The 24277-nt window shown below is 44.5% G+C and overlaps 1 protein-coding gene across 4 annotated transcripts in view; it reads right to left on the reverse strand.

The window, feature by feature from the left end:
• Window positions 1-1904: 1904 nt before the first annotated feature.
• LOC125881969 (5'-AMP-activated protein kinase subunit gamma-2-like) overlaps window positions 1905-24277 on the reverse strand; it is a 54630-nt gene continuing 32257 nt past the window's right edge. For 3 of the 4 annotated variants that reach the window (XM_049565496.1, XM_049565497.1, XM_049565494.1), the window contains 12 exons: window positions 17156-17204; window positions 12698-12807; window positions 10126-10207; window positions 9866-9924; window positions 9317-9362; window positions 9157-9211; window positions 7472-7598; window positions 7204-7369; window positions 7088-7125; window positions 6861-7007; window positions 6672-6765; window positions 1905-5964 (listed from right to left, as the gene is read on the reverse strand). In XM_049565496.1, the coding sequence (XP_049421453.1) occupies window positions 4826-5964; window positions 6672-6765; window positions 6861-7007; window positions 7088-7125; window positions 7204-7369; window positions 7472-7598; window positions 9157-9211; window positions 9317-9362; window positions 9866-9924; window positions 10126-10207; window positions 12698-12807; window positions 17156-17204 (2112 nt within the window). In that variant the 3' untranslated portion in view covers window positions 1905-4825. Of the gene's footprint in view, window positions 5965-6671; window positions 6766-6860; window positions 7008-7087; window positions 7126-7203; window positions 7370-7471; window positions 7599-9156; window positions 9212-9316; window positions 9363-9865; window positions 9925-10125; window positions 10208-12697; window positions 12808-17155; window positions 17205-21496; window positions 21743-24277 lie in introns of those variants that run through there. The other variant, XM_049565498.1, reaches the window with a different exon arrangement.

Below are 24277 nucleotides of genomic sequence, written 5' to 3' on the forward strand. Positions count from 1 at the left end.
CAGGATTCGGGATTCGGGACAACTGCTTGGATTTTGGGACTGTCCTGAATTTTTCGGGACGTCTGGTCACCCTAGGGGGAACAGAAACACAGTTGAACATCAGCTCCTTCATATTCCACTGGATGAGACAGGAGGAAGTGACTTAACATCACAAAACTGAACTTTTCATTTTCATTTCATTTCCTCCTCTGACCCTCAGGAGCCCCTCAGGGCTGTGTCCTGTCCCCCTGACTCTTCTCCCTACATGGACAGGTTCATATCTAGTTCCCTTACCATCCTGAAGGGCATTGACGACATCCCCACGTCTCATATCCAGTAACAACGAGCACAGTTAGAGGGAGCAGGGAGTCACTTGGTACCACCTCAAAAACCTCCTGCTCACTCCATCCCACATCCATCCAAATCCCACAACACTTACAGCATGGAAGTATTCCCACAATCCTTCAGGACTCCTCTGAACATCTGGATGAAAAATCCTTCTGTCTGTTGCTCCATTGAAAAAAAAAAGATTTCAGCTTGTTCATTCAGTGACAACAGTATCATCAGTTATATTTCTATACGTTCATATTTTACTGTTTTCATACAAAAAAAGGCATAAATGTTTTGTAAAGGAGGTAACTCAAAACTGCTTCAGGTGTTGACGAAGGGCTGTAGGGCTGTAGGGTTGTAGGACTATAGGGTTGTAGGGCTGTAGGACTGTAGGGTTGTAGGACTATAGGGTTGTAGGGCTGTAGGACTGTAGGGTTGTAGGACTATAGGGTTGTAGGGCTGTAGGATTGTAGGGTTGTAGGACTATAGGGTTGTGGGGCTGTAGGATTGTAGGGTTGTAGGACTGTAGGATTGTAGGACTATAGGGTTGTAGGGCTGTAGGGTTGTAGGACTGTAGGATTGTAGGGTTGTATGACTGCAGGATTGTAGGACTGTAGGGTTGTAAGGCTGTAAGACTATAGGGTTGTAGGGCTGTAGGACTGTAGGGTTGTAGGACTGTAGGATTGTAGGGTTGTATGACTGCAGGATTGTAGGACTGTAGGGTTGTAAGGCTGTAGGGTTGTAGGACTGTAGGGTTGTAAGGCTGTAGGGTTGTAGGACTGTAGGGTTGTAAGGCTGTAGGGTTGTAGGACTGAAGGACAGCTTTAGCTCAGTGACTCTAATTTAATGGTGAGACATGAGAGTCCCAGTGTCAGCTGAGACAGCCTCCAGCCTCCCTTCACCCTGTAAACTCCACTTGTTTCCTCTGTGACTAAGGAAAAAGAAATCATTCATCTCTCCCATGTCACCTCATTTTAACATAAAACACAGGAAGTTACCATCTCTCACATTTTCAGGTAATGTCTGTCGTATCTGTCTACATTCCTTTCAAAGTAAACTTGTCGCAGCTTTTCAGTATTTTCTAGAAGAGATGACCAGGTGGGTCAGCAACTCACGTGTGACCTCATGACTCTGTGAGTGTTCACACCCATGGAGTTTAAAGCCTGCGACTCTGCACCAGTCAGTGTGAACTGAAGAAGCTTCTTGGATGAGAAATGTCTTCAAGAAACTGAAGCAGGTCCAGCTGCCTACGATACAGCACTTAAGATCACCATGACCTGGATGACTGAGAATCGTCACCAACATGTAAGAGACAAACTAATGGAATTTGCAGCCTGACTCTCTGACAGACAGACAGGCCCTCTGACAGACAGACAGACAGACAGACAGGCTCTCTCCTCGACTCCTCCCAGCACATTTAACAGATCAAGACGTACAAGATGGCGAGTGTCAAACTCTCGTGACTTTACTCCGTCACTGGAATGTTGTGTGCAGCGGTGACATCACTTGAGAGGTCGTTTGGTGTGAGGTCGACATGAAGGAAACTAAAACATGACGAACAAGAAAATAAAGATCACAATGTTTTTATTGTCGTGTTTAACAACATCAACATGTACAGAACATTTATAAAAACCCACGCCTTTTCATGTCACCTGAAACAATCAGCTGACTTAAAGTTCACAGGGTTCAGTTTGGAAACACTGACGGACAGCTGGGCGACCATCTTCTCTTCATTCATTAAAGGTTCATTCCACCTAAAAACAGCCGACACACATCTTTTAAAAATGTTCAGTCTCACGCAGCTCTGAAACTTGACTGGTTCAGATCAATCATCATGGCTGGTCCAAACTGCCCTGTGTGAGCGCCCCCTACAGTCCCACTGTGAATTACAAACTCTCTGAACACCACAGAGACCGAGCTTGCAGTTTCTTTCAACGCTGTTATCTTGAGATGGTGAGTGAATAATTTCATTATCTTCAGATAACACAGCTCTGTTTCTGTTTAATTTATGTTGTTTCACGAGAAAATTATTTTTGTTTTAAATTCATTAGAACAAAGTCGTAATATTTTGAGATTAAACTCGTAAATTTCTGAGAGAAAAAGTTGCAGATAAAACTCAGAGAATGACACTGTCCCTCTCAACAGCAGATGCAACAGATGAATATGGGACGTTTGGCTCATTCCCAAGTTTCATAGTTCAGACTTTGATCTTATCCAATAGATTTTCCAGCCTCATTGAGGAGTATAAATTAACAGCCCAAACAAAGGAAGGCTTCGTCCTCTAACAGAACGACACAGTGACATTTCTGACTGCAATAATCGGACACAACGAAATAATCAACTTGAGATCTCGAGATAACAACATTCAAAGAAACCTTTTAAAAAGCAAGCACGGCTGTTCCCGTATTTTGAAGGACACACCTAGAAACTATAAATCCATTAATTTAACAATAAAATCTATTTTTGTACAGATTGATTTAAAATTTGACACCAAAATAACAAACAGACTTTCGTTTGGTATCTCTATAAAATAATATCCATACAATCTTTACATATGCAGTGAGTAACATTAACATTATCGTATGTGATAAATAGCAGATAAATAGTGTCTCAGTGATATCTGGAATAAAAACTATTATTAATAATGATTTACTGATTTAAATCTCTGTCTCAACCAATCAGAACCTGCAGCTACAATGATAGGCACCATGATGACGTGATGGACCCGCCCCTTTGTGACATCAGAAAAGCGGTCGTCATGATGGTCAAATCATCACTGCAGCCGTTTAAATATGAAGTGATGGTTTCTGTCATAAATAATGTTTTCACATGACATGTACAGTTCCATGGCTCTGAGCTCTGACTGGGTGCCACCTGGTGGTTACTGCTGCTAACAGCAGGGGTTCATTCTCCAGGCCGCAGGCAGCACGACGCCGCACAGCCTCATGGCGTCATGCACACAATCCTCAGGTGTTACGTGACATTTCCTTTGGCTGCCTCTCAATAAAAGTCACTCTGTGTTTGTCCAGTTGAGGATTTTACTGTGAAGCAGCAGCTGATTTAAACTGTTCATGAAACAATGAACAGGTGAACCTGTCACCGGACTGATGTGCAGTGTTGGGCAGTGATGTGATAATATTATATATTTCATTACTGATTACACTTCAGTAAAAATATTACAGTCACACTATCGACTGCTACTTTTGCCGTCATCCTCCTGCTGATTTGAAATCCAACAATCAATCTCATCCCCGGACTCGTTTTCGTTATAGTCGCACAAGACTTTGAATTTAGAGGAGAAAGTAAGTAATTACCAATTTTGTGAAGTGTAAGGAAAAATAAATCTAACGAGTCGTTTAACGAATTACTGTTGGCAGGGAGGAGGAAGAAATATTACTTTTCAATAGAACCAGTGATGAGTAATAAATGACATCATTTAATTAACAAGCCCAACACTGATGGTGTGTTGTTGTCCATCACTGCGGCGTCAGCTGGATTGAACACACGAGGTGAGGCAGAGGTTAATGTACTGAAAGCCAGTATCCAGGGGCATCATGGGAAATGTAGACAGACTTAAACTCAGGATATCTTCACCTCTGCTGTTTCTGTCTTACACCTGGAAGGATGTTACTAAAGCCCCTTTTACACTTCCTGTTCCAGGCGGGAATATTGCTCAGTTTGGCCTCCTCACTGTTCTGCATTAAAGGTACGATCACAGAGCGGGGGGGCAGAGCTGTCCCGACTTTAATCTGGGAGCAGAGCTACTAACAGCGCTGAACTGATGTCTGTTCAAAAGGGACAGCCAGCAGGACGGAGGACATCCATGGTCTCGGGTGTGATGTTCTGATGACATGTTATGTGTGCGACCCACCGCGGGAGTTTTAAAAAGGTAGCTTGAGTTAGCTGTTAGCAGCTAACTCAAAGAAGAACAGCAGCTGCTAGCAGTTAGCAGCTAACTCAAAAAAGAAGCACAGCAGCTGCTAGCAGTTAGCAGCTAACTCAAAGAAGAACAGCAGCTGTTAGCAGCTAACTCAAAGAAGAAGAACAGTAGCTGTTAGCAGTTAGCAGCTAACTCAAAGAAGAACAGTAACTGTTAGCAGTTGGTAGCTCACTCAAAGAAGAAAAGCAGCTGTTAGCAGTTAGCAGCTAACTCAAAGAAGAAGTAGAGTAGCTGTTAGCAGTTAGCAGCTAACTCAAAGAAGAACAGCAGCTGTTAGCAGCTAACTCAAACAGTGAGGTCCAGGAGCTCCTTACCCTCTACTGCTCTGTGATGAAAGGTGAAACAATAAAAGATCCCTGATTGGCTCCAGCACATGTCCCGCCCACCTCCACAGCAACTGTCCAATCACAGCTCTGCAGTGCCTCCTCGCCCTTCAACAAACAGGCAATGAAAAACAAACTCTCAGCGCCTCCCGGCCAATCACACGTCAGCCTTTTGACAGCGCTCTTCCTTGACCCCGCCCCTTCCTGTCCCTCTTCTTCTCCTGTGGTGAGTGGCTTGACTCCGATGATGATGTCACGCTGCCTCCTCCTCCTCCCCTTCTCCTCTTGTCCCCTTCTCTGCTCCTCCCTCCTTCACCTCCTCCCCTCCACCACTAGTCTCCTCTTCCTCACCCACTGTCTCTTCTTCCTCCCCCTCCTTCATCTCCCCCGCCTCCCGGGTTTCTCCTTCACTGGCCTCCTCCTTTCCTCCTTCCTCTCCGCTGTCTCTCTCTGTCACTGCTGCCTCCTCCGTCTGTCTCTCTGTGTCCCCAACTGCCTCCCCCTCTGTCTGTCTCTTCGTGTCCCCATCTGCCTCCTCCTCCGTCTGTCTCTCTGTGTCCCCAACTGCCTCCCCCTCTGTCTGTCTCTTCGTGTCCCCATCTGCCTCCTCCTCCGTCTGTCTCTCTGTGTCCCCAACTGCCTCCCCCTCTGTCTGTCTCTCTGTGTCCCCAACTGCCTCCCCCTCTGTCTGTCTCTCTGTCTCCCCCTCTGTGTCCCCATCTGCCTCCCCCTCTGTCTGTCTCTCTGTCTCCCCCTCTGTGTCCCCATCTGCCTCCCCCTCTGTCTGTCTCTTCGTGTCCCCAACTGCCTCCTCCTCTGTCTGTCTCTCTGTGTCCCCAACTGCCTCCCCCTCTGTCTGTCTCTCTGTCTCCCCCTCTGTGTCCCCATCCGCCTCCTCTGTCTGTCTCTCTGTCTCCCCCTCTGTCTGTCTCTCTGTGTCCCCATCTGCCTCCTCCTCTGTCTGTCTCTCTGTGTCCCCATCTGCCTCCTCCTCTGTCCTTCTCTCTGCCTCCTCCTCTGTCTGTCTCTCTGTGTCCCCATCTGCCTCCCCCTCTGTCTGTCTCTCTGTCTCTAGTGTTTCTCCACCTTCTGTCTGTCTCATTTGTTTATCTCCCTCTCTCTCTGTCTCCCCCTCTGAGTGTCTCTCTGTCTCCCCCTGCTGGCAGGTCTCAGTAGCATCAGCGTCCTCGCAGCCTGTCTCTGTTTCTCTTTCTTTACCCAGCTCCTGCTCCTGGTCTTGATCTCGTTCAGGTTTATATTCTGTCTCTGTCATTGTCTCCAGTCCCTGGTCCTGGTCCTGGTCCTGGTCTAGTCCAGGTTGACATCCTGTCTCTGGTTCTGTTGAGTCCAAACCTGTTGGCTGAGATGGGAGAGACTCCTTCCTCCCTAGACCTGCAGACAGACAGACAGACAGACAGACAGACATGAGTACTTTTACTCTCAGTACTTTAAGTACATTTATCTGAAAGTACTTTTACTTCAGCGAGGTTGTGAATGCATGACTTCTTGAATCCTTCTTAAACCACAGACACGACTCGTTACCAGGGAAATGAGATCACATGACATCACTGTGTGATGTGATGTCAGGAACATCAACATGCAACTGCTCTGTACTGATATGAATACATTTATACACACACAACAACACAGTCAAAGTGTGCACTGGTGCACGTTACGCATGACACGCGCTGCCTTATATACATGAGGAAACATGATGATGTCACAGTGAAGCTGACCTTTGACCTTTTGGATATAAAACGTCATCACTTCTATTTGAATCCTGTCAGACATTTGAGTGAAGTTCTGTCATAACTGACATATGAAGTCTTGAGGTATGGTCACAGTGACCTTTGACCACTAAATTCTAATCAGTTCATGGTTGAGTCCAGGTGGACGTTGGTGCCAAATTTGAGGAGAATTCCCTCGAGCTGATCTTCAGATACCGACTTCACAAAGATGGCAACAACAATCATGATGATATTCACCAATATTCTAACATTAACACTGATAATATTAATATAAGTAATAATATTATAAACATTATCACTGAAATGTTTCCTAACATCAGCACTGATAATAATAATAACAATGATGTTTACCTGCGGGGGTCAGGACCAGCGCCTGCAGGATGTCAGAGAGAGAGACAATGCCGACGATACGAGACTCTTCATCAACAACAACCAGCCTGTGAACCTGCACACACACACACACACACACACACACACAGTAGTTATACCTCTATGGACACAGCTTGACTCATCCCTGATATGATTCACATGTTCTCTGACCTCTGCCTTCACGATACGGTCCACGATGGTCTCCAGTGTTTCCAGTTTGTTGCACTTCATGACTCCTTCAAAATACTGGGATCTGTGTCTGAGAGCCTGAGTGACCGTCACATCCAGGTTGTTGTACGTCTTCTCTGCCGCCAGGTTCTGCACAGACGGACAACACTCAGGTTTCCTGTGTTTCCTCAGACAGTGAACACAACGATCATGTTTCCAGAGTTACTCACAATCACGTCAAACTTGGAGTAGATGTCCACCACTCTACCTGCAAACACAAGACATGATCATCGAGCCACTGGGCAACAAATCACACTTTATCTACTGTGCTGTTGCCCATGGTTACCGTTATGGTCGACGACGGGGAGGGCGGAGACGCGGCGGTGTGTGAAGACAGACAGCGCGGTGATGAGCGGCGTGTCCGGGTGGATGTAGGCGATGTTGGCGTACGTCCCCACGGCCAGCTCCTCCAGAGACTGCTTCATGAAGGCCGGCATGGGCATCTCACACACCTGACAGACAGACACACACACACACACACACACACGTCCTGCTGTGACACAGACGTCCTGCTGTGGACAGCAGCACAAACGCTGTAGAACATGGAGACTCACAAAGAGCTGCAGGAACTTGAGGATCCTCTTGTGAGTCAGGATGTAGAGAGCGTTCCCGCTGACCGGATCGATGACAGGAAGACGGTGGATCTTATTCTTGATCAGCGAGTACACTGCTTCAAATATACTGAGGGGGGACAGGTGGAGGGACAGGAGGAGGGGACAGGTGGAGGGACAGGAGGAGGGGACAGGTGGAGGGACAGGAGGAGGGGACAGGTGGAGGGACAGGAGGGGGGACAGGTGGAGGGACAGGAGGGGGGGACGGGGGGGCAGGTGGAGGGACAGGTGGAGGGACAGGAGGAGGGACGGGGGGGCGGGGGGAACAGGTGGAGGGACAGGAGGAGGGACAGGAGGGGGGGACAGGTGGAGGGACAGGAGGGGGGACAGGTGGAGGGACAGGAGGGGGGGACAGGTGGAGGGACAGGAGGGGGGACAGGTGGAGGGACAGGAGGGGGGGACAGGTGGAGGGACAGGAGGGGGAACAGGAATATTTGTTGAGCTCTGTCTGGATCATATCTGTGCCTCATTCCTCTTTCCCCGCCTCTCCCAGTTTCCTCTTCTTGTCTCCTTTCCTCAGTATATTTTCAGAAGGTAATAAATCAATCAGTAAAGAGTAAATCAAACTCTGTGCACACAGACAGGTACAGACAGGTACAGACAGGTACAGACACACAGACAGGTACAGACAGGTACAGACACACAGACAGGTACAGACAGGTACAGACACACAGACAGGTACAGACACACAGACAGGTACAGACACACAGACAGGTACAGACAGGTACAGACACACAGACAGGTACAGACAGGTACAGACACACAGACAGGTACAGACAGGTACAGACACACAGACAGGTACGGACAGGTACAGACACACAGACAGGTACAGACAGGTACAGACAGGTACAGACACACAGACAGGTACAGACAGGTACAGACACACAGACAGGTACAGACAGGTACAGACACACAGACAGGTACAGACAGGTACAGACAGGTACAGACACACAGACAGGTACAGACAGGTACAGACACACAGACAGGTACAGACAGGTACAGACACACAGACAGGTACAGACAGGTACGGACACACAGACAGGTACAGACAGGTACAGACACACAGACACACAGACAGGTACAGACAGGTACAGACACACAGACAGGTACGGACAGGTACAGACACACAGACAGGTACAGACAGGTACAGACACACAGACAGGTACGGACAGGTACAGACAGGTACAGACACACAGACAGGTACGGACAGGTACAGACACACAGACAGGTACGGACAGGTACAGACACACAGACAGGTACGGACAGGTACAGACAGGTACAGACACACAGACAGGTACAGACAGGTACAGACACACAGACAGGTACAGACAGGTACAGACAGGTACAGACACACAGACAGGTACGGACAGGTACAGACAGGTACAGACACACAGACAGGTACGGACAGGTACAGACAGGTACAGACACACAGACCGTTACGGACAGGTACAGACACACAGACAGGTACGGACAGGTACAGACAGGTACAGACACACAGACAGGTACAGACAGATACAGACAGGTACAGACACACAGACTGGTACAGACAGGTACAGACACACAGACAGGTACAGACAGATACAGACAGGTACAGACACACAGACTGGTACAGACAGGTACAGACGTACCTGGCGTCAGGTGAGATGTGGACCAGAGGTTTGAAGGTCTCCTGCAGGTACAGCTCTGTCAGAAAACACATGATGAAGAAGATGATGATGATGAAGAAGATGATGACATCACTGACTCATCACTGTGATCACCACAACCATCCGAATTTAGAGTTCGTACCTCTCCACGTCTCGATCTTATGTTCCTCCAGCTCGTAGATCTGAACCTGACGGAGACACACACAGTCAAACTCACAGTACGGCTCTGCTGGAGGGACATAAAGAGTCTGCAGCAGGAGGGAACACACGTTAACGCTGCTGTCCGTCTACTCGTCCTCGCTGACACAGTCACAGATATGAGACGCCACATGTGACATGTCAGGATGTCCTGCTGGTCTTGGACACAACCGTGTCCACGTCAATGAGACCAACAGGGAACCAATCAGCTGCTGGATAACAGTGAAGCTACCTGGGTCACTGACAACACATGATATGTCATCAGTCTGTGGAGACGTGACGCTTTGGTCCTGATGGTCAAACATCAGGTGGTCACTGGGAACCAGACCAGGCAAGATGGCCGACGGTGATCCCATGAGTTCTGACGTCACACCTGCTGTTTCATATCTGCTCTGTCTCAGCTGTTTCCTGGATACTAATGTGTCAGCCAATCAGACATGGTGTCACAGTGTGTGTGTGTGTGTGTGTGTGTGTGTGTGCGTGTGCATGTTACCATGGGGGATTTATAGTATCTGGTCAGGATGTTGATGAAGTCTGTGATGGTCAACATTCCTGTAAAACAGAGACAGAGATTTATAACGTCAACACGGACACACTGTGTGTGTGTGTGTGTGTGTGTGTGTGTGTGTGTGTGTGTGTGTGTGTGTGTGTTTGATCCCATCGTCTCCTCAGGCTGTTAGAATATTCACAAAGACTCAGAGAGCACGGCTAAATATAGCACTGACACACACACACACACACACACAGTCTTACCCACAAAGCTCTGCTTCTTGCTCTCCCACAGAGGAGCAGCTCTCACTCCGTTTGCCACAAGAGCAAAGAACGCCTTCTTCACCTGAAACACAAACAACAACAATATTATTATTAATATTATCGACAGAGGAAGTCATGGTGGAACTGCACCACCTAGTTTAATGATGACCTGACAGAACATCAGTCACCAGCAGTGATGGGCTGTCACTCTGGTTGATACTGGTTATTGATTCTGTTTAATTCTTACATCAGAGCTGTTTAAAAAGTTTATGAGTTTCAGGCGGGATGATTTCGGATGGGATGATTTCAGACAATGATTTCAGATGGGATGATTTCAGACGGGATGATATCAGACAATGATTTCAGATGGGATGATTTCGGATGGGATGATTTCAGACAATGATTTCAGATAGGATGATTTCAAATGGGATAATTTCAGACGGGATGATATCAGACAATGATTTCAGACAGGATATTTTGGACAGGATGATTTCAGATGGGATGATATCAGACAATGATTTCAGACGGGATGATTTCGGATGGGATGATTTCGGATGGGATGATTTCAGACAATGATTTCAGATGGGATGATTTCAGACGGGATGATATCAGACAATGATTTCAGACGGGATGATTTCGGATGGGATGATTTCAGACGGCATGATTTCAGATGGGATGATTTCAGACAGGATGATTTCAGACGGGATAATATCAGATGGGATGATTTCAGACAGGATGATTTCAGACAGGATATTTTGGACGGAATGATTTCAGATGGGATGATATCAGACAATGATTTCAGACGGGATGATTTCAGACGGGATAATATCAGATGGGATGATTTCAGATGGGGTGATTAGAGCTGAATATCATGAATATAACTCCATGTTGTGTGTAGATCAGCATCAGTGTCACTGTATAAACTTCATGATATAACTGGAAACTATGATAACATAACACAACTCATATTCCTGACATCATCATACTGACTGAGGACATTAGCCAGTATCATTCCTTCATCCTGTCCTCTGTGCTCCTGTCTTTCTGTCCTCTGCCCTCTGTCCTCAACAAATACGATGGCAATCAGCCACAAGGGGGTGCTATAATTAAAGCCCAAAAATTCAGTTTCGGAAAGACCATGCCCAACAACGGTTCCCAACTGGTGGGTCGCGGTCCAAAGGTGGGTCACAGGTCCATTCTGAACGGATGGCAAGTGACTCGCCACAATGTCAAGTTTGTAAAAACACACTTTGTTTTTGAGTACAGCGAATTTCCGGCACAGAGGAGAGTAGAGTTGTAAAGTGAGTGACTAACAGACAGCTGCTTGGCAGAGACAAAAAACCAGCTGGACGACATGTCGGAACACCTGTAAGACACTAACTATATAAACTGTGTGACTGAGGGGAATTCTGGACCAGTTGGGAACCACTGATAATGGACACCCTCAAGGTGTCCTTCTCACTTTTAAACAGCCTCTGCTATGCCAGACGGGTCACGCCTCTACGTCGGCCATTAAAATGTGATAATGGACACACTGAAGGGTATCATCCTGCTAATACCACGGTCACTTATCGAAGAAAAAGAAAGTAAAAATATTCATTCACTTTTTGTGCTTTTTGCAGTCAAAATCTAAACTTTTTCACAAGCCATAACCAATCCCTCCAGAAAAATCGTAATTGTGCAAACACAATAATTAATGCAAATTCAATGAAAGTCCACAATATTTGCAGGGGCTTGCAATTTTTCAAAAGTCCAGTGATTTTTCCACATTTTCCGGTTGACCGGAAGTCATCGCACATGCAAGATCATTTGAAACGTCATCAGACGTCTTCATCAAATTGCGCTAATGGCATTGCAGTTTGGAGAAACGCTCTGTATTGACGTAAGAATTTGCACTTTGTTTAAAAGACAATATGTGCTGAATTTATTAAAACGTTATGTAAACAGAAGATATAGCTGACACGTTGTTTTACAGTCACATTGTCTGGTTTGACAGCTACGATATTCTCTCAGGGTTTTTTGCAACATTATTCGAGTCCATGTTTTGAAACTAATTAAATAAAACTAAAGAAGAGAACAGAAATATGTGCAGCTGTCTTTGTAATATTCAGAATGATTATTACAGCAAGTGATTACATGACTTATTTTTTGGAGCCAGTAGTTAAAAAAAAAATCACGTTTTTTTTTCTCCTGACTGCAATTTTTGTCATTAGTTGCAATGTCCCGCAACAAAATCACATAAAAATGCAGCAATTTTTATCGCAATTTTTGACAAAATTGGCTGCAATTTCAAGGGTTTTTTTTCCGGCGGGATCCTGGAAGGACTGCATAACTCTGTTTCCATGGTAGCACCTGAGGGTTTACCTCATACCTGGAACAATCATTGCCACCCCGTCAAGTTCTTATGCAATAGAAATGTTGTTCAGAAATTTGGAGCTCTATTACTGATGTGCTCGTTGTTTCCTTTAATAAAGTCCATTGTAACACAGATAAAAACAGTATAATTCAGACTCAGGGTGCCTTGTTAACATGTCAGAGGAGGAAATGAGTGGACGTCCCAACAGTGTCTCACCTGCAGTGTGGTGTCAAACACCACCAGTTTGGAGCTGGTGGGGATGATGTCGTAACACTTGTGACACTTCATGAAGCGCATGTAGATGTCTCTCTCTGACTCCACTGACGCTGCACAGAAAACAGGAAACATGTAATCATCATCATGTCACCATCATCATCACCATCACTGCTCATTCTCAGCTGCAGACAGTTCAGTCTGTGCTTTATGTTACTGTGTCATGTTCACCGCTTTATGTAATGTAAACATGCTAAAGCTAATGATGTGTGACTAGCATAAAACAACAGTTGTGTCTGTGAACCCTGACAGTTGTTACTGAGCTGAGTTTGAGACTTGTTTTAAACGATCCTGTTGTTTTATGGCTGTTTGGAGACATTTGTCTATAAGACACAAGTTTGTCTTCAGGACTTTAAGACACAAGTTTGTCTCCAGGACTTAAAGACACAAGTTTGTCTCCAGGACTTTTAGACACAAGTTTGTCTTCAGGACGTTAAGACACAAGTTTGTCTCCAGGACTTTAAGACACAAGTTTGTCTCCAGGACTTTAAGACACAAGTTTGTCTCCAGGACTTTAAGACACAAGTTTGTCTCCGGGACTTTAAGACACAAGTTTGTCTTCAGGACTTTAAGACACAAGTTTGTCTCCGGGACTTTAAGACACAAGTTTGTCTTCAGGACTTTAAGACACAAGTTTGTCTTCAGGACTTTAAGACACAAGTTTGTCTCCAGGACTTTTAGACACAAGTTTGTCTTCAGGACGTTAAGACACAAGTTTGTCTTCAGGACTTTGAGACACAAGTTTGTCTCCAGGACTTTAAGACACAAGTTTGTCTTCAGGACTTTTAGACACAAGTTTGTCTCCAGGACTTTGAGACACAAGTTTGTCTCCAGGACTTTAAGGCACAAGTTCTTCTCCGGGACTTTAAGAAACAAGTTTGTCTTCAGGACTTAAGACACAAGTTTGTCTTCGGGACTTTGAGACACAAGTTTGTCTCCAGGACGTTAAGACACAAGTTTGTCTCCAGGACTTTAAGAAACAAGTTTGTCTTCGGGACTTTAAGACACAAGTTTGTCTCCAGGACTTTGAGACAGAAGTTTGTCTCCAGGACTTTAACACACAAGTTTGTCTCCAGGACTTTAAGACACAAGTTTGTCTTCAGGACTTTAAGACACAAGTTTGTCTCCAGGACTTTGAGACACAAGTTTATCTCCAGGACGTTAGACACAAGTTTGTCTCCAGGACTTTAAGACACAAGTTTGTCTCCAGGACATTAGACACAAGTTTGTCTTCAGGACGTTAGACACAAGTTTGTCTCCAGGACTTTGAGACACAAGTTTGTCTCCAGGACTTTGAGACACAAGTTTGTCTTCAGGACTTTAAGACACAAGTTTGTCTCCAGGACTTTAAGACACAAGTTTGTCTTCAGGACTTTAAGACACAAGTTTGTCTCCAGGACTTTAAGACACAAGTTTGTCTTCAGGACTTTAAGACACAAGTTTGTCTTCAGGACTTTAAGACACAAGTTTGTCTCCAGGACTTTAAGACACAAGTTTGTCTTCAGGACTTTAAGACACAAGTTTGTCTTCAGGACTTTGAGACAGATGGTCCTGAAGTTTTATAAAAAGATGATGGTTTTGGTTAAAATGACAAGATTTCTTCCAGAAAGGTGTCTCTGACAGAAAGGTGTCTCTGACAGAATAGTCTGAGTGGGCGGAAGTTCGCTGCGTAGATCAGCCTCTCATTGGGAGCTGCAGAGCTGCAGACAAATAGCTCACCTCCACCAGGTGAACTCATTTTACCTGCCGTGCTGAGTGGGGAATGAACAAGAAAATATCAGACAGTTTGAAAAGATGTATACAAAGATCACCTCTGGGAGGTACAAAGATGAGGAAGGGGAATACGAAGCACGCTGACGGTGTCGTCGATCATAAATGACAAGCAGGAACACAGTGATTTGGTTGTGGGCGGAGAGCTGGTCTGAGACTGACTGATGGATGGAAACAAGCACTTTGCTTCTTCCTACTTTTACACATGAGATGTTCATTTATTTCCTGGTGTCATTTTTTGGTTTATTCCAAACACGTGGTGGCCTTATGAGAGATCAACAAGATATCAACCAACCAACCAATCAGCTAACGGACAGGAAGGCGTCTGATTGACTGACTGGAACTACAATATGAACATCTTTGTGAACCCACTCAGAGAAACTGGGACCAAGTCCTCCAAACCACCCGAACCATGAGACACAGTGACATCACTTCCTGTGTGGTTAGACCTGTAAACCGCCGAGTCAGGCAGAGAAAGGGAGAGCAAACAGTGATTGTCTATTCTCTGTGGGTCAGTTGCCACGGTGACTTCAACATCCCACTCAAGTGAGCTTGTCTCTCAACCGTCTGTTTCCATGACAACACACACAGCTGGCTGCTCAACATCTGCCCGTGACACTCATGCTGCAAAGCATTCTGGGAAGAGGAGGAAGAGGGCTTTTGGAGACGACACGTGGAATACAGCTGTGACTCATCAAAGATGCTGATCAGTGATGTAACAGGTCACAGTACCAGTCTCACTACCCATAATCCCTTGCGCTCTGGGTTTAGCTCCTGTAGCTGCAGGATTATATCTCAGTCTGTGTCTACATCATCAGACTGATGAAGGTCAGAGTCTGTCTGTCTGTCCTTCATGTTCACTGTCACACAGCTGAAAGCTGAAAAGCCACAGGCGCCGCTGGGGCACAGCGTATCATGTGACGTGTCACGCTGCAGCTCGTCAACCACACAAAGTTCTTACTACTCTTACTGACAGGTCTGAACTTCCTCCTCCTCTACATCAGCTTCAAACCTGTGTGGACAGCCCCTAATTAAAGCTGATGTCTCACCTGAAGAGCCGATCTCCAGAACGATGACTCAACAGGAAGTAGCTTTTTGGCAATTGTGTGTATAATGACGGGACTGTGGGTCGTTCAGCTCGAGATATTTCTCGCCCTCAACGAGTCTCTCCTCATCTATTCTTCATCACACACGAGACACAGCAACAGCTACAGAGTTCTCTTCATACATCCATGGCGAGCAGAGCAGTCAAGCTGCTACAGGAGCAGAGAAGAAGAGCTGCTACAGGAGCAGAGAAGAAGAGATGCTACAGGAGCAGAGAGGAAGAGCTGCTACAGGAGCAGAGAGGAAGAGCTGTTACAGGAGCAGAAAAGAAGAGATGCTACAGGAGCAGAGAAGAAGAGCTGCTACAGGAGCAGAGAGGAAGAGATGCTACAGGAGCAGAGAAGAACAGATGCTACAGGAGCAAAAGAAGAGATGCTACAGGAGCAGAGAGGAAGAGCTGCTACAGGAGCAGAGAACAAGAGATGCTACAGGAGCAGAGAACAAGAGCTGCTACAGGAGCAGAGAAGAAGAGCTGCTACAGGAGCAGAGAGGAAGAGATGCTACAGGAGCAGAGAAGAACAGATGCTACAGGAGCAGAAAAGAAGAGATGCTACAGGAGCAGAGAAGAAGAGCTGCTACAGAAGCAGAGAAGAAGAGCTGCTACAGGAGCAGAGAAGAAGAGCTGCGACAGGAGCAGAGAAGAAGAGCTGCTACAGGAGCAGAGAAGAAGAGCTGCTACAGGAGCAGAGAAGAAGAGCTGCTACAGGAGCAGAGAGGAAGAGCTGCTACAGGAGCAGAGAGGAAGAGATGCTACAGGAGCAGAGAAGAACAGATGCTACAGGAGCAGAAAAGAAGAGATGCGACAGGAGCAGAGAAGAAGAGCTGCTACAGGAGCAGAGAAGAAGAGCTGCTCAGGGAGAGCCGCGGCAGCGGAGCATCCAGGAGCCTCAACACACATCTAACCACCGCCAGAGTGGACTTGTACATTGAAAATAATGGGGACGTATTTTTTGACGTGCAGCATTCGCCACTGGTGTGTTTTGGCCCTTAGTGACTCTGTGTGTGTAATTAAAGGGGAATTCCACCACAAAGTGACTTCAGGTTCCTCCTGGATGGAATCGTAGAATTTGATCATAAAAATGGAATCGCCTGTGAAACATGGAGTATCATTGATGTGATTTAGGATTTCCGCCTTGTGGTCGGTTGCCCCCATGAACCAGTTAAGTTGCAGTTCCAGTTTACATCCATGTCAGTGAAAACATGGATGCTTCACACATCAATTCAGTATCTGACCAAATGTCTCCCCCTCTGTTCCTGAGATATGACGCAGAGTAATGGACAGAGAAGTGTTTTTTGCAGAATCTAAACTGTCACTTCCAAACACCATCTCTTCAAGGTGTTCCTGGGACATCAGGCTCACGAGGATGAGACAGACGAGGTCACAGTGTCAGGAAGTTATTCTGGTAACCTCTGTCCTCCAAAGCGCTGTTGATCCTTCATTACCATGAACACACACACACTGTAGTTTATTTTGACTTCCTGTCTGAGAACCAATGAGAGGGCAGTATCAACAGTTTAGAGCCTTACCAGCATCATCGGGGTCCGGCTGCTCCGACATGCCGTCTGCAACCTCCACCTGTCGACAACATCACACCATCAGTAAACTAGAGGATCACAGTCTGAGCAACAACGTCCACATGTCTGACTGTCAGCGTTACACTCACACTATGTATTTTATATTACAAAAAAAGAAAATGAATACATTTAAAAATACATTTTAAATAAACACAAATAAAATAAAAACAATTAAAAATTCATCAAAATAAGTTAAAAAGAAAATGTAATAGAAAAGTAAATACACAGTGGATTTAATAATAATAATAATCACAATCTTTATTAAACAGCATCTGTCATACACAAGACATACAGCACCAACTGCTTTCACACATTCTTGAGAACTGAAAAAACTGTCCTACCAAAAAATAAATAAAAAATCAATTCTTTGAATCATCGTGATGCAGACGTGGACGACTGGGCATCAATTCACTAATGTCAATAACTGATTATCTAAATGTTTGTTAATAACTTGAAGCTGATGGAACTAAAGAGGCGGAACTCAACGATGCAGCGCCCGCACAGCTAACAGCGCGGACACGACAGAGTTAACTTGAATTCATCTTCACAAAAGCAGTTTTGAGCTCGTTTTAATTCAGTGTCTAAATAATTAAATTTGCAAGACGAACATTAATTATGTTGTGACTACTTCCTACGCTGTCACCCAGAGACGAACGTTAACGAGGAGCAGCAATCAGCAGTGACATTAACAAACCAGACCAGCTGATTGACGACACCCCGCAGCATCAAACAACTTGAACCAAAATAACACCTCAGAAACTCTGCGCCTGCTCCGCTCAGCGTCTCAGCAGAGCCTCCCCCTGATTGTGTTACTATCATACAGGCAAGAGACAATAAGGTGCTTTCAAATTAACGAATTAATGCAATAAAGGATTCATTCATTTAACAAATAAAATATTTTGATCTGCTTTCATTTTTTAACTCAACTGTGTCAGAAAACAGCCTCGTCCCAGAATTCCGAATTCACAACTTCAAAATCTAAAACTAACAGTTTGAACTGAAAACATCAGCGTCCATATGTGTCACTATAATCATCTTTGTTTGAAAGAGATTATTCCTGAAGATGTTGGATCTTTGAAGACGTGTCCTGATGAAACATCTTCTAATCAGGTGTCAGAGACGTTAGCTACGTCACACAAACTCCTGTCTCACTTCCTGGTTTCTGTGAATGCTGCTCAGGTACCGGTAACATTTCTGTTTTTTGATAATTTCATTATAAAATATTGCAATCAGGTGTGTCTCAACCGTAGCAGGTCGACTCTGCGGCTCCTATGAATCCAAACTTAGAAGAAATAAATATATAAATCCAAGAACTATGGTTTTGAAATAAGTATTTTTATCAGCAGAGAATTCTGAGCAACTTTTAAAAATGAAATGGCTCCTCACTTTGACTGCTGAGAAATTATAAAGTATATAACTTTGTCGACTCGGTCAGATCTGACCTCTGACCCCCATCAGGTATGATGTTCAGGATGACATTAAACCTCTGGGAGGCTGGTCCCTCACAGGGTTTAACAGACAGAAAAGACTTTGATCTTTTCAAACAGATTTACCTTATTGAAGAGTAAAAAACAAAAACGCCCAAAGAAGTAAGGTTTTGTCCCAACTGTTCACACTGAGGCGTCATTCGCATATTAAACAGACAGAATGGACATAAAACAGGCCAACAAGACTTTTCACTATGAAAGGACATCCAAAATCTTCAGTACACAGACAGAAGCAAAACTATGAATCATACAATCATTAAATCATAAAACCACAGAGTGGTAAAACAATGACATCACAACATCAAGTAAGATTTCAAAAGAGCTGCAGCAGCGTGACGCGTCAACAGTGTCAGAGCTGTATGAGGAGAGTCACAGCCACTTAAAGGCTAACGTGAACAGATGAACATATTCAGCGAGCAGCTTCTCTGATGTCTGTAGGTCATGTGTTCATAGCTTTGGGGCGTCACTGACAAACGCTGCATCCTCGATCTTCTTCCAGTAAACCAGCAGCAAGTGATCGCAGTGTTCTTGGAGGCAAATAGCTAACAAGAGAGTTAGCGACATAGCTCAGTCCCAGCCCATGTAGGGCTTTGTATACAAGGGGGAGGAGCTTAAAATCAATTGTAAATGTAACAGGAAGTCAGAGCAGAGCAGCTCAGATCAGCCTGATGTGCTCTCTCCTCTTGGTTCTGGCTCAGCTCAAGTCGCTCAGTAAAAAGTGCGTCACAGTCATCAAGTCGGCTTTAAATAAAGACATCAATCACTTTCTCCGCGTCTTTAAGAAATGGTCGTAGCTGAGCGCTGTTCCTTCAAATATTCAACAGTACTGGTATCATTCAACTACTCAATGACAATCATACACATCAGGGATGTTCGTGGCAAGTAAATGAAAACTTTAATCAAGACTAGTTGACTCGTCTAAAAAAAGGAAGACACTCAGAGAACAGTCCAAACTGAGCACAATTTATGGTTAAGTATTGGGCTCAACATATTGCGTTCACCTCCTGAAGCCTTTACCGTCAACTTAGTAGAAGCATATCTTGTGAGGTCATTGAGTGCGTTTACATGGACAGTTTAATTCATTCAGAATGAAAGTTCATTCCTATTAAAAGTGATCTTGTAAACACCTAATTCAGAATGAAAATCGCCAATGCCATTGAAAATTCAATCCGATGTAAGGGGCTGGAATATTCCGTTTATAATTCCCAATGAAAGAATTTCTGGCACTTGTATACACTCATTCCTCTTTAAGTTCATTCCAGTCTTTCTGCATATGCTCGTTTCCTTGCCCTTCTGGCGCCATGACGTATATAGCGCGCATAGCAACAAGCTGAGATAGAGCAGTCGGACTCGTTGCACTCACCGGTTTCCATTCTCCACAGCACAGTCTTCTACCTCCCTTCTTCGACCTTCTACCTCCCTTCTCCTCCTCAACAGACGAAGCATTAGCAGAACAAGGTTGTTGTCGTACTGCTGCTTCAAGAATATAAGCAAAACAAGCCCAAAAAAGGCACTAAGAACAGCGTCGTCAAGCATCTTGTTATCCGGAGCGAGGACTACAGTGTTTTCTTCCGGTAAACGTAAACACATAACATCCAATCAGAAACCTTCCCTGCCCCAAACCTTGCACAGACCTGAATAAAGGCAATTAAACTGATCTCCGTGTAAACCCTCATGCGGAATGAATATTTCCCATGTAAACTACCTGGAAAGACTTTAATTCAGAATGATTTCATTCAGATTTATTTCATTCCAAATGAGAAGTCATCACGTAACTGCACAATCAGCTGCTTTATCTTCTCAGACCAGGCAGGATCACAGCTTCTCCGCGATAACGATGTCAAATTGGTCTGAGTTAGGGCTGTCAACGGATACTCTACATTCGAATTTAAATTCGAATTTGAAAAAAAAATGGACCTTTGAATGTGAAAATTGATATTCGATTATGGAGGGAAAAAAACACCACTGCAGCTGTCCTCTTTGCGAGTGGGTGTTGGCCTGGGCCGCTGCACTGAACGCACTTCATAAGACACACCGCCCACGGAAGTGCCCTTTTGTTGAACAAAAAGCGCCATCTAGTGGGCTCAGAAAGTAAAGAAAATGCTTCATGAGGCTTCATTTGGCCATCACTACTGCCGACTAGCGAGGGGGCGACGTTTCATCCTTCAGATGTGCAATTAGGCTCATCCCTAACACACATCTACACCAACACTGCAGTTCAAGAAACATTCAAACATTCAAACATTCAAACATCCTTCAGACGTGCCAGGTATTATTCACTCATTCAGCTTGAGCATTCACACCTGGTGAATTTTATCAGAAACTGCATGTTGTTGTTGTTTGAAGTTGTTTTTGTGTTGGGACATGATTTGTTCCAGATGTGGCTGATGCTGATGCTGATGCTGAGTGTGACAGCAGCTGACAGGGAGCAAAGACAATCCCATAATTCCAGTGGTTAAGAGGTCACGTGTCAGCACACAGGTTAACATGACTGAGAGGGGGTTCAATTAGCATGACCCCTGCGATGACACAGGAAATGATCAGAGACGAGGCCTCAGCTGGGACATTATGGGATGCACAGGAGCCTGTCTTCAGAGAACAGGACGGGAGGCTCTGCAGCAGCAGCATCATGTGATCACTCATGTTTATCAATACGTGACTGTGGCGGTGACATGTGATGACAGCGAGCTGAATGGTCACGTGACGTGATGGAAACGATTTTTGGGATGAAGACGTGATTGTTTGGGAGGATTTTCGGCTGCTGATGCTCCATGACTGATGCAATGTGACGTTAGCTAGCACCTACTTGACAGTCGCCGTTCATTGAACGCTGTTTTCGGTCCTCTCGCTGAGTCTCTGCGCTGATGTCCACCTCTGGAGCTTACACCGGGAATCCCTCCAGCCCTCACGGCTCCATGTCGTGTCTCTGCCCGGCCGCAGGGCCCTGATCTGCCGGTAAACGGCCGACTTGTCTCGGTAAAGATCGCCGCTGTCCGCCGCTCCGCTTCAGGTTGAAGCAGCCGCGACCACCGGAGACGAAGCAGCTAACAAGCTAGCGGAGCTAACACACAGCACTTCCGGTTCGATGTGTCACAACAAAAGCACACCTGTTGTGATGATGCTCTGTTCACCAAAATAAAACCTGAACATTACATTACAATACTTTTAATACTGCAACGATTAATTTATGAGTCGATCAACAGAATATTAATGAAAATTAAACTTTAAGTGATTTCATCTTAAACATTAGATAAGCTTTAATTTATTTTACTTAAAAATTCTAACTCTGGACTGAATGTGATCGTCTCATTGACACTGTGTGGTTTTAAATTAATGTATTTTTTATGTTTTGTAACTTGTGGAAGCTAATGGGGATCTACATAAAGAGTAAAGAATAAAGAATGGTAACTTTACTGACCATCATATAGGCCTAGTCATGTTAGTATTAAATAAAATATTTGCTGGTTTCCTGCTTCTTAAATGTAAGAATTTGATTAATTTCTGTGTCACACATAAGAGTTAAATCCATAATCCATCATGGAAATAATCCTCAGTTGCAGCCCGAAAATATTTTCACTTCTTTCTGGTACAAATGAACTTATTTCTGGGTTTTTGTCCGGAAATGAGCATCAGTGACAGAATAAGGCACCACCTGACGATCCTTACTATTAGCATGTATGTGTGTGAGTATGTGAGGTCACACTGACCTTTGACCTTTGACCACCAAAATTGCATCAGTTTATTCTTGAGTCCAAGTGGACGTTTGTGCCGAATCTGAAGAAATTCCTTCAAGCTGTTCTTGAAACGTCACGTTCACGAGAATGAGACACGCAGACAGACAACCGAAGAACAGGACGCCTGTGGCCACATCGCCGTCACACAGGAACAACAACAACAAAAAAAAAAAACTTGCAAAGGCGACAGTGACGTCATACCCAATCACAACAAAGAAGAAGTTTCAAAAAACAGAGAAGCTTCAGTTTTCTTCAGTTTCTGTTGATGATAAAAAGATTTAAAGTTTCATTCAAATGGCTGAATCACACAAACGTTTCTTCTAAACAGCTTATATTTAATATTTTTAATTATATTCACGCCATAAAACTACAACTCATCACTTGTGCTATCCTTTCTTTCGTTTCCATTTATTTTCGTGAGTGAATGTCTTATTTTGAAAGCACAATTTCCGGTCCCGCTGTTGTTACGTGTGAACACTTGACGCTACTTCAATGCGACAGCAACGGAGCGCCGAGCGGGACCGGAAACAGACGATGAGAGCCGAGGATGAGTCCGCTCACTGTTTATGTTTGATGCATCAGCTGAAATCTGAAATGAGGGCTGAGTCAGCACGTGATCAATAATTAACAGTGTGGCGCTGTCTGTAAGTGCTGACAGGAAGGGTTCAATAAGTACATCATCATCACCATCATCATCACCATCACCATCATCATCATCATCATCACCATCACCATCATCATCACCATCATCATCACGTCCTCTTCTCTTGTAAACATGAATTCTTTTTATAATATTTAACTACATGTCTCAGCTCCGGCGGACGTCAGGAGGCTTCTTTGTGCGGAAAGAGATATTTTGTTAAATGAAGGTCGTGTGGACGAGATTTTTTTAAAACAGAGGGAAACTTTTTCAGAACATCTGTAACATGTTTGATTTGTTTTAGAAACCCGTCAGCTGTGTGTCCTTCAGAGAATAATCGATCTCATATAACTGAGTCACTGTCCTCCTGTCGGCCTGATGTCCCCCAGAGTACTGACAGATACTTTTACTTGGTGGTGGGGATCCTTGACTTGACATCAGAGCAGCTCAGATTATTATGGGATGGATTCAGATGTAGCAGACTTGTCAGTGTAACACTCGTCCTGTGAACGCGTCTCCAGCAGAGTGGAACAAGAAGAGGTTTGAAGATTAGTGATGATATTTAAATTCCTCCTCTGCCTTTGGTATGAAACTTAAAAATAGTCAGATTATTTTTGTCTCTTTTCAGGAGTGAACATGAGTCGTCCTCAACATTTGTTGTGTTCTGGTTTCAGAAACGTACAAAACAGGATGTAGCTTTAACTATGATGTACAAACAATGTGCAGATTTTTAGGATTCTAACTATAATTACCGCATTACCGTTGTATGCCTGAGTTTTGACATTAAATAATGGCCAAAAATGTGGCCTGCAGAACATGATGATGTCACAGTGATGTTGACCTTTGACCTTTTGGATATGAAACATCATCACTTCATTATTTTATCCTGTTAGACATTTGTGTGAAGTTTTGTCATAATCAGTGTATGAATTCTTAAGTTATGGCCAAAAACATATTTTGTAAGGTCACACTGACCTTTGACCTTCGACCACCAGAATCTAATCAGTTCATTCTTGAGCCCAAGTGGACATTTGTGCCAAAAACTGCCTCAAGGTGTTCTTTAGATATCGTTTTTAAAAAATGCAACAAATGGGCTCACAGTGACCCTGACCTATAACCACCAAAATCAAATCTGTTCATCGCAGGATAAAAGTTTGTGCCAAATTTGAGGAAACTCCCTCAAGACCTTTCTGAGATATTGCATTCACAGCAA

The sequence above is a fragment of the Epinephelus fuscoguttatus genome, linkage group LG21 (genome assembly GCF_011397635.1).
Source record: "Epinephelus fuscoguttatus linkage group LG21, E.fuscoguttatus.final_Chr_v1".
Lineage (NCBI taxonomy): Eukaryota > Metazoa > Chordata > Actinopteri > Perciformes > Serranidae > Epinephelus > Epinephelus fuscoguttatus.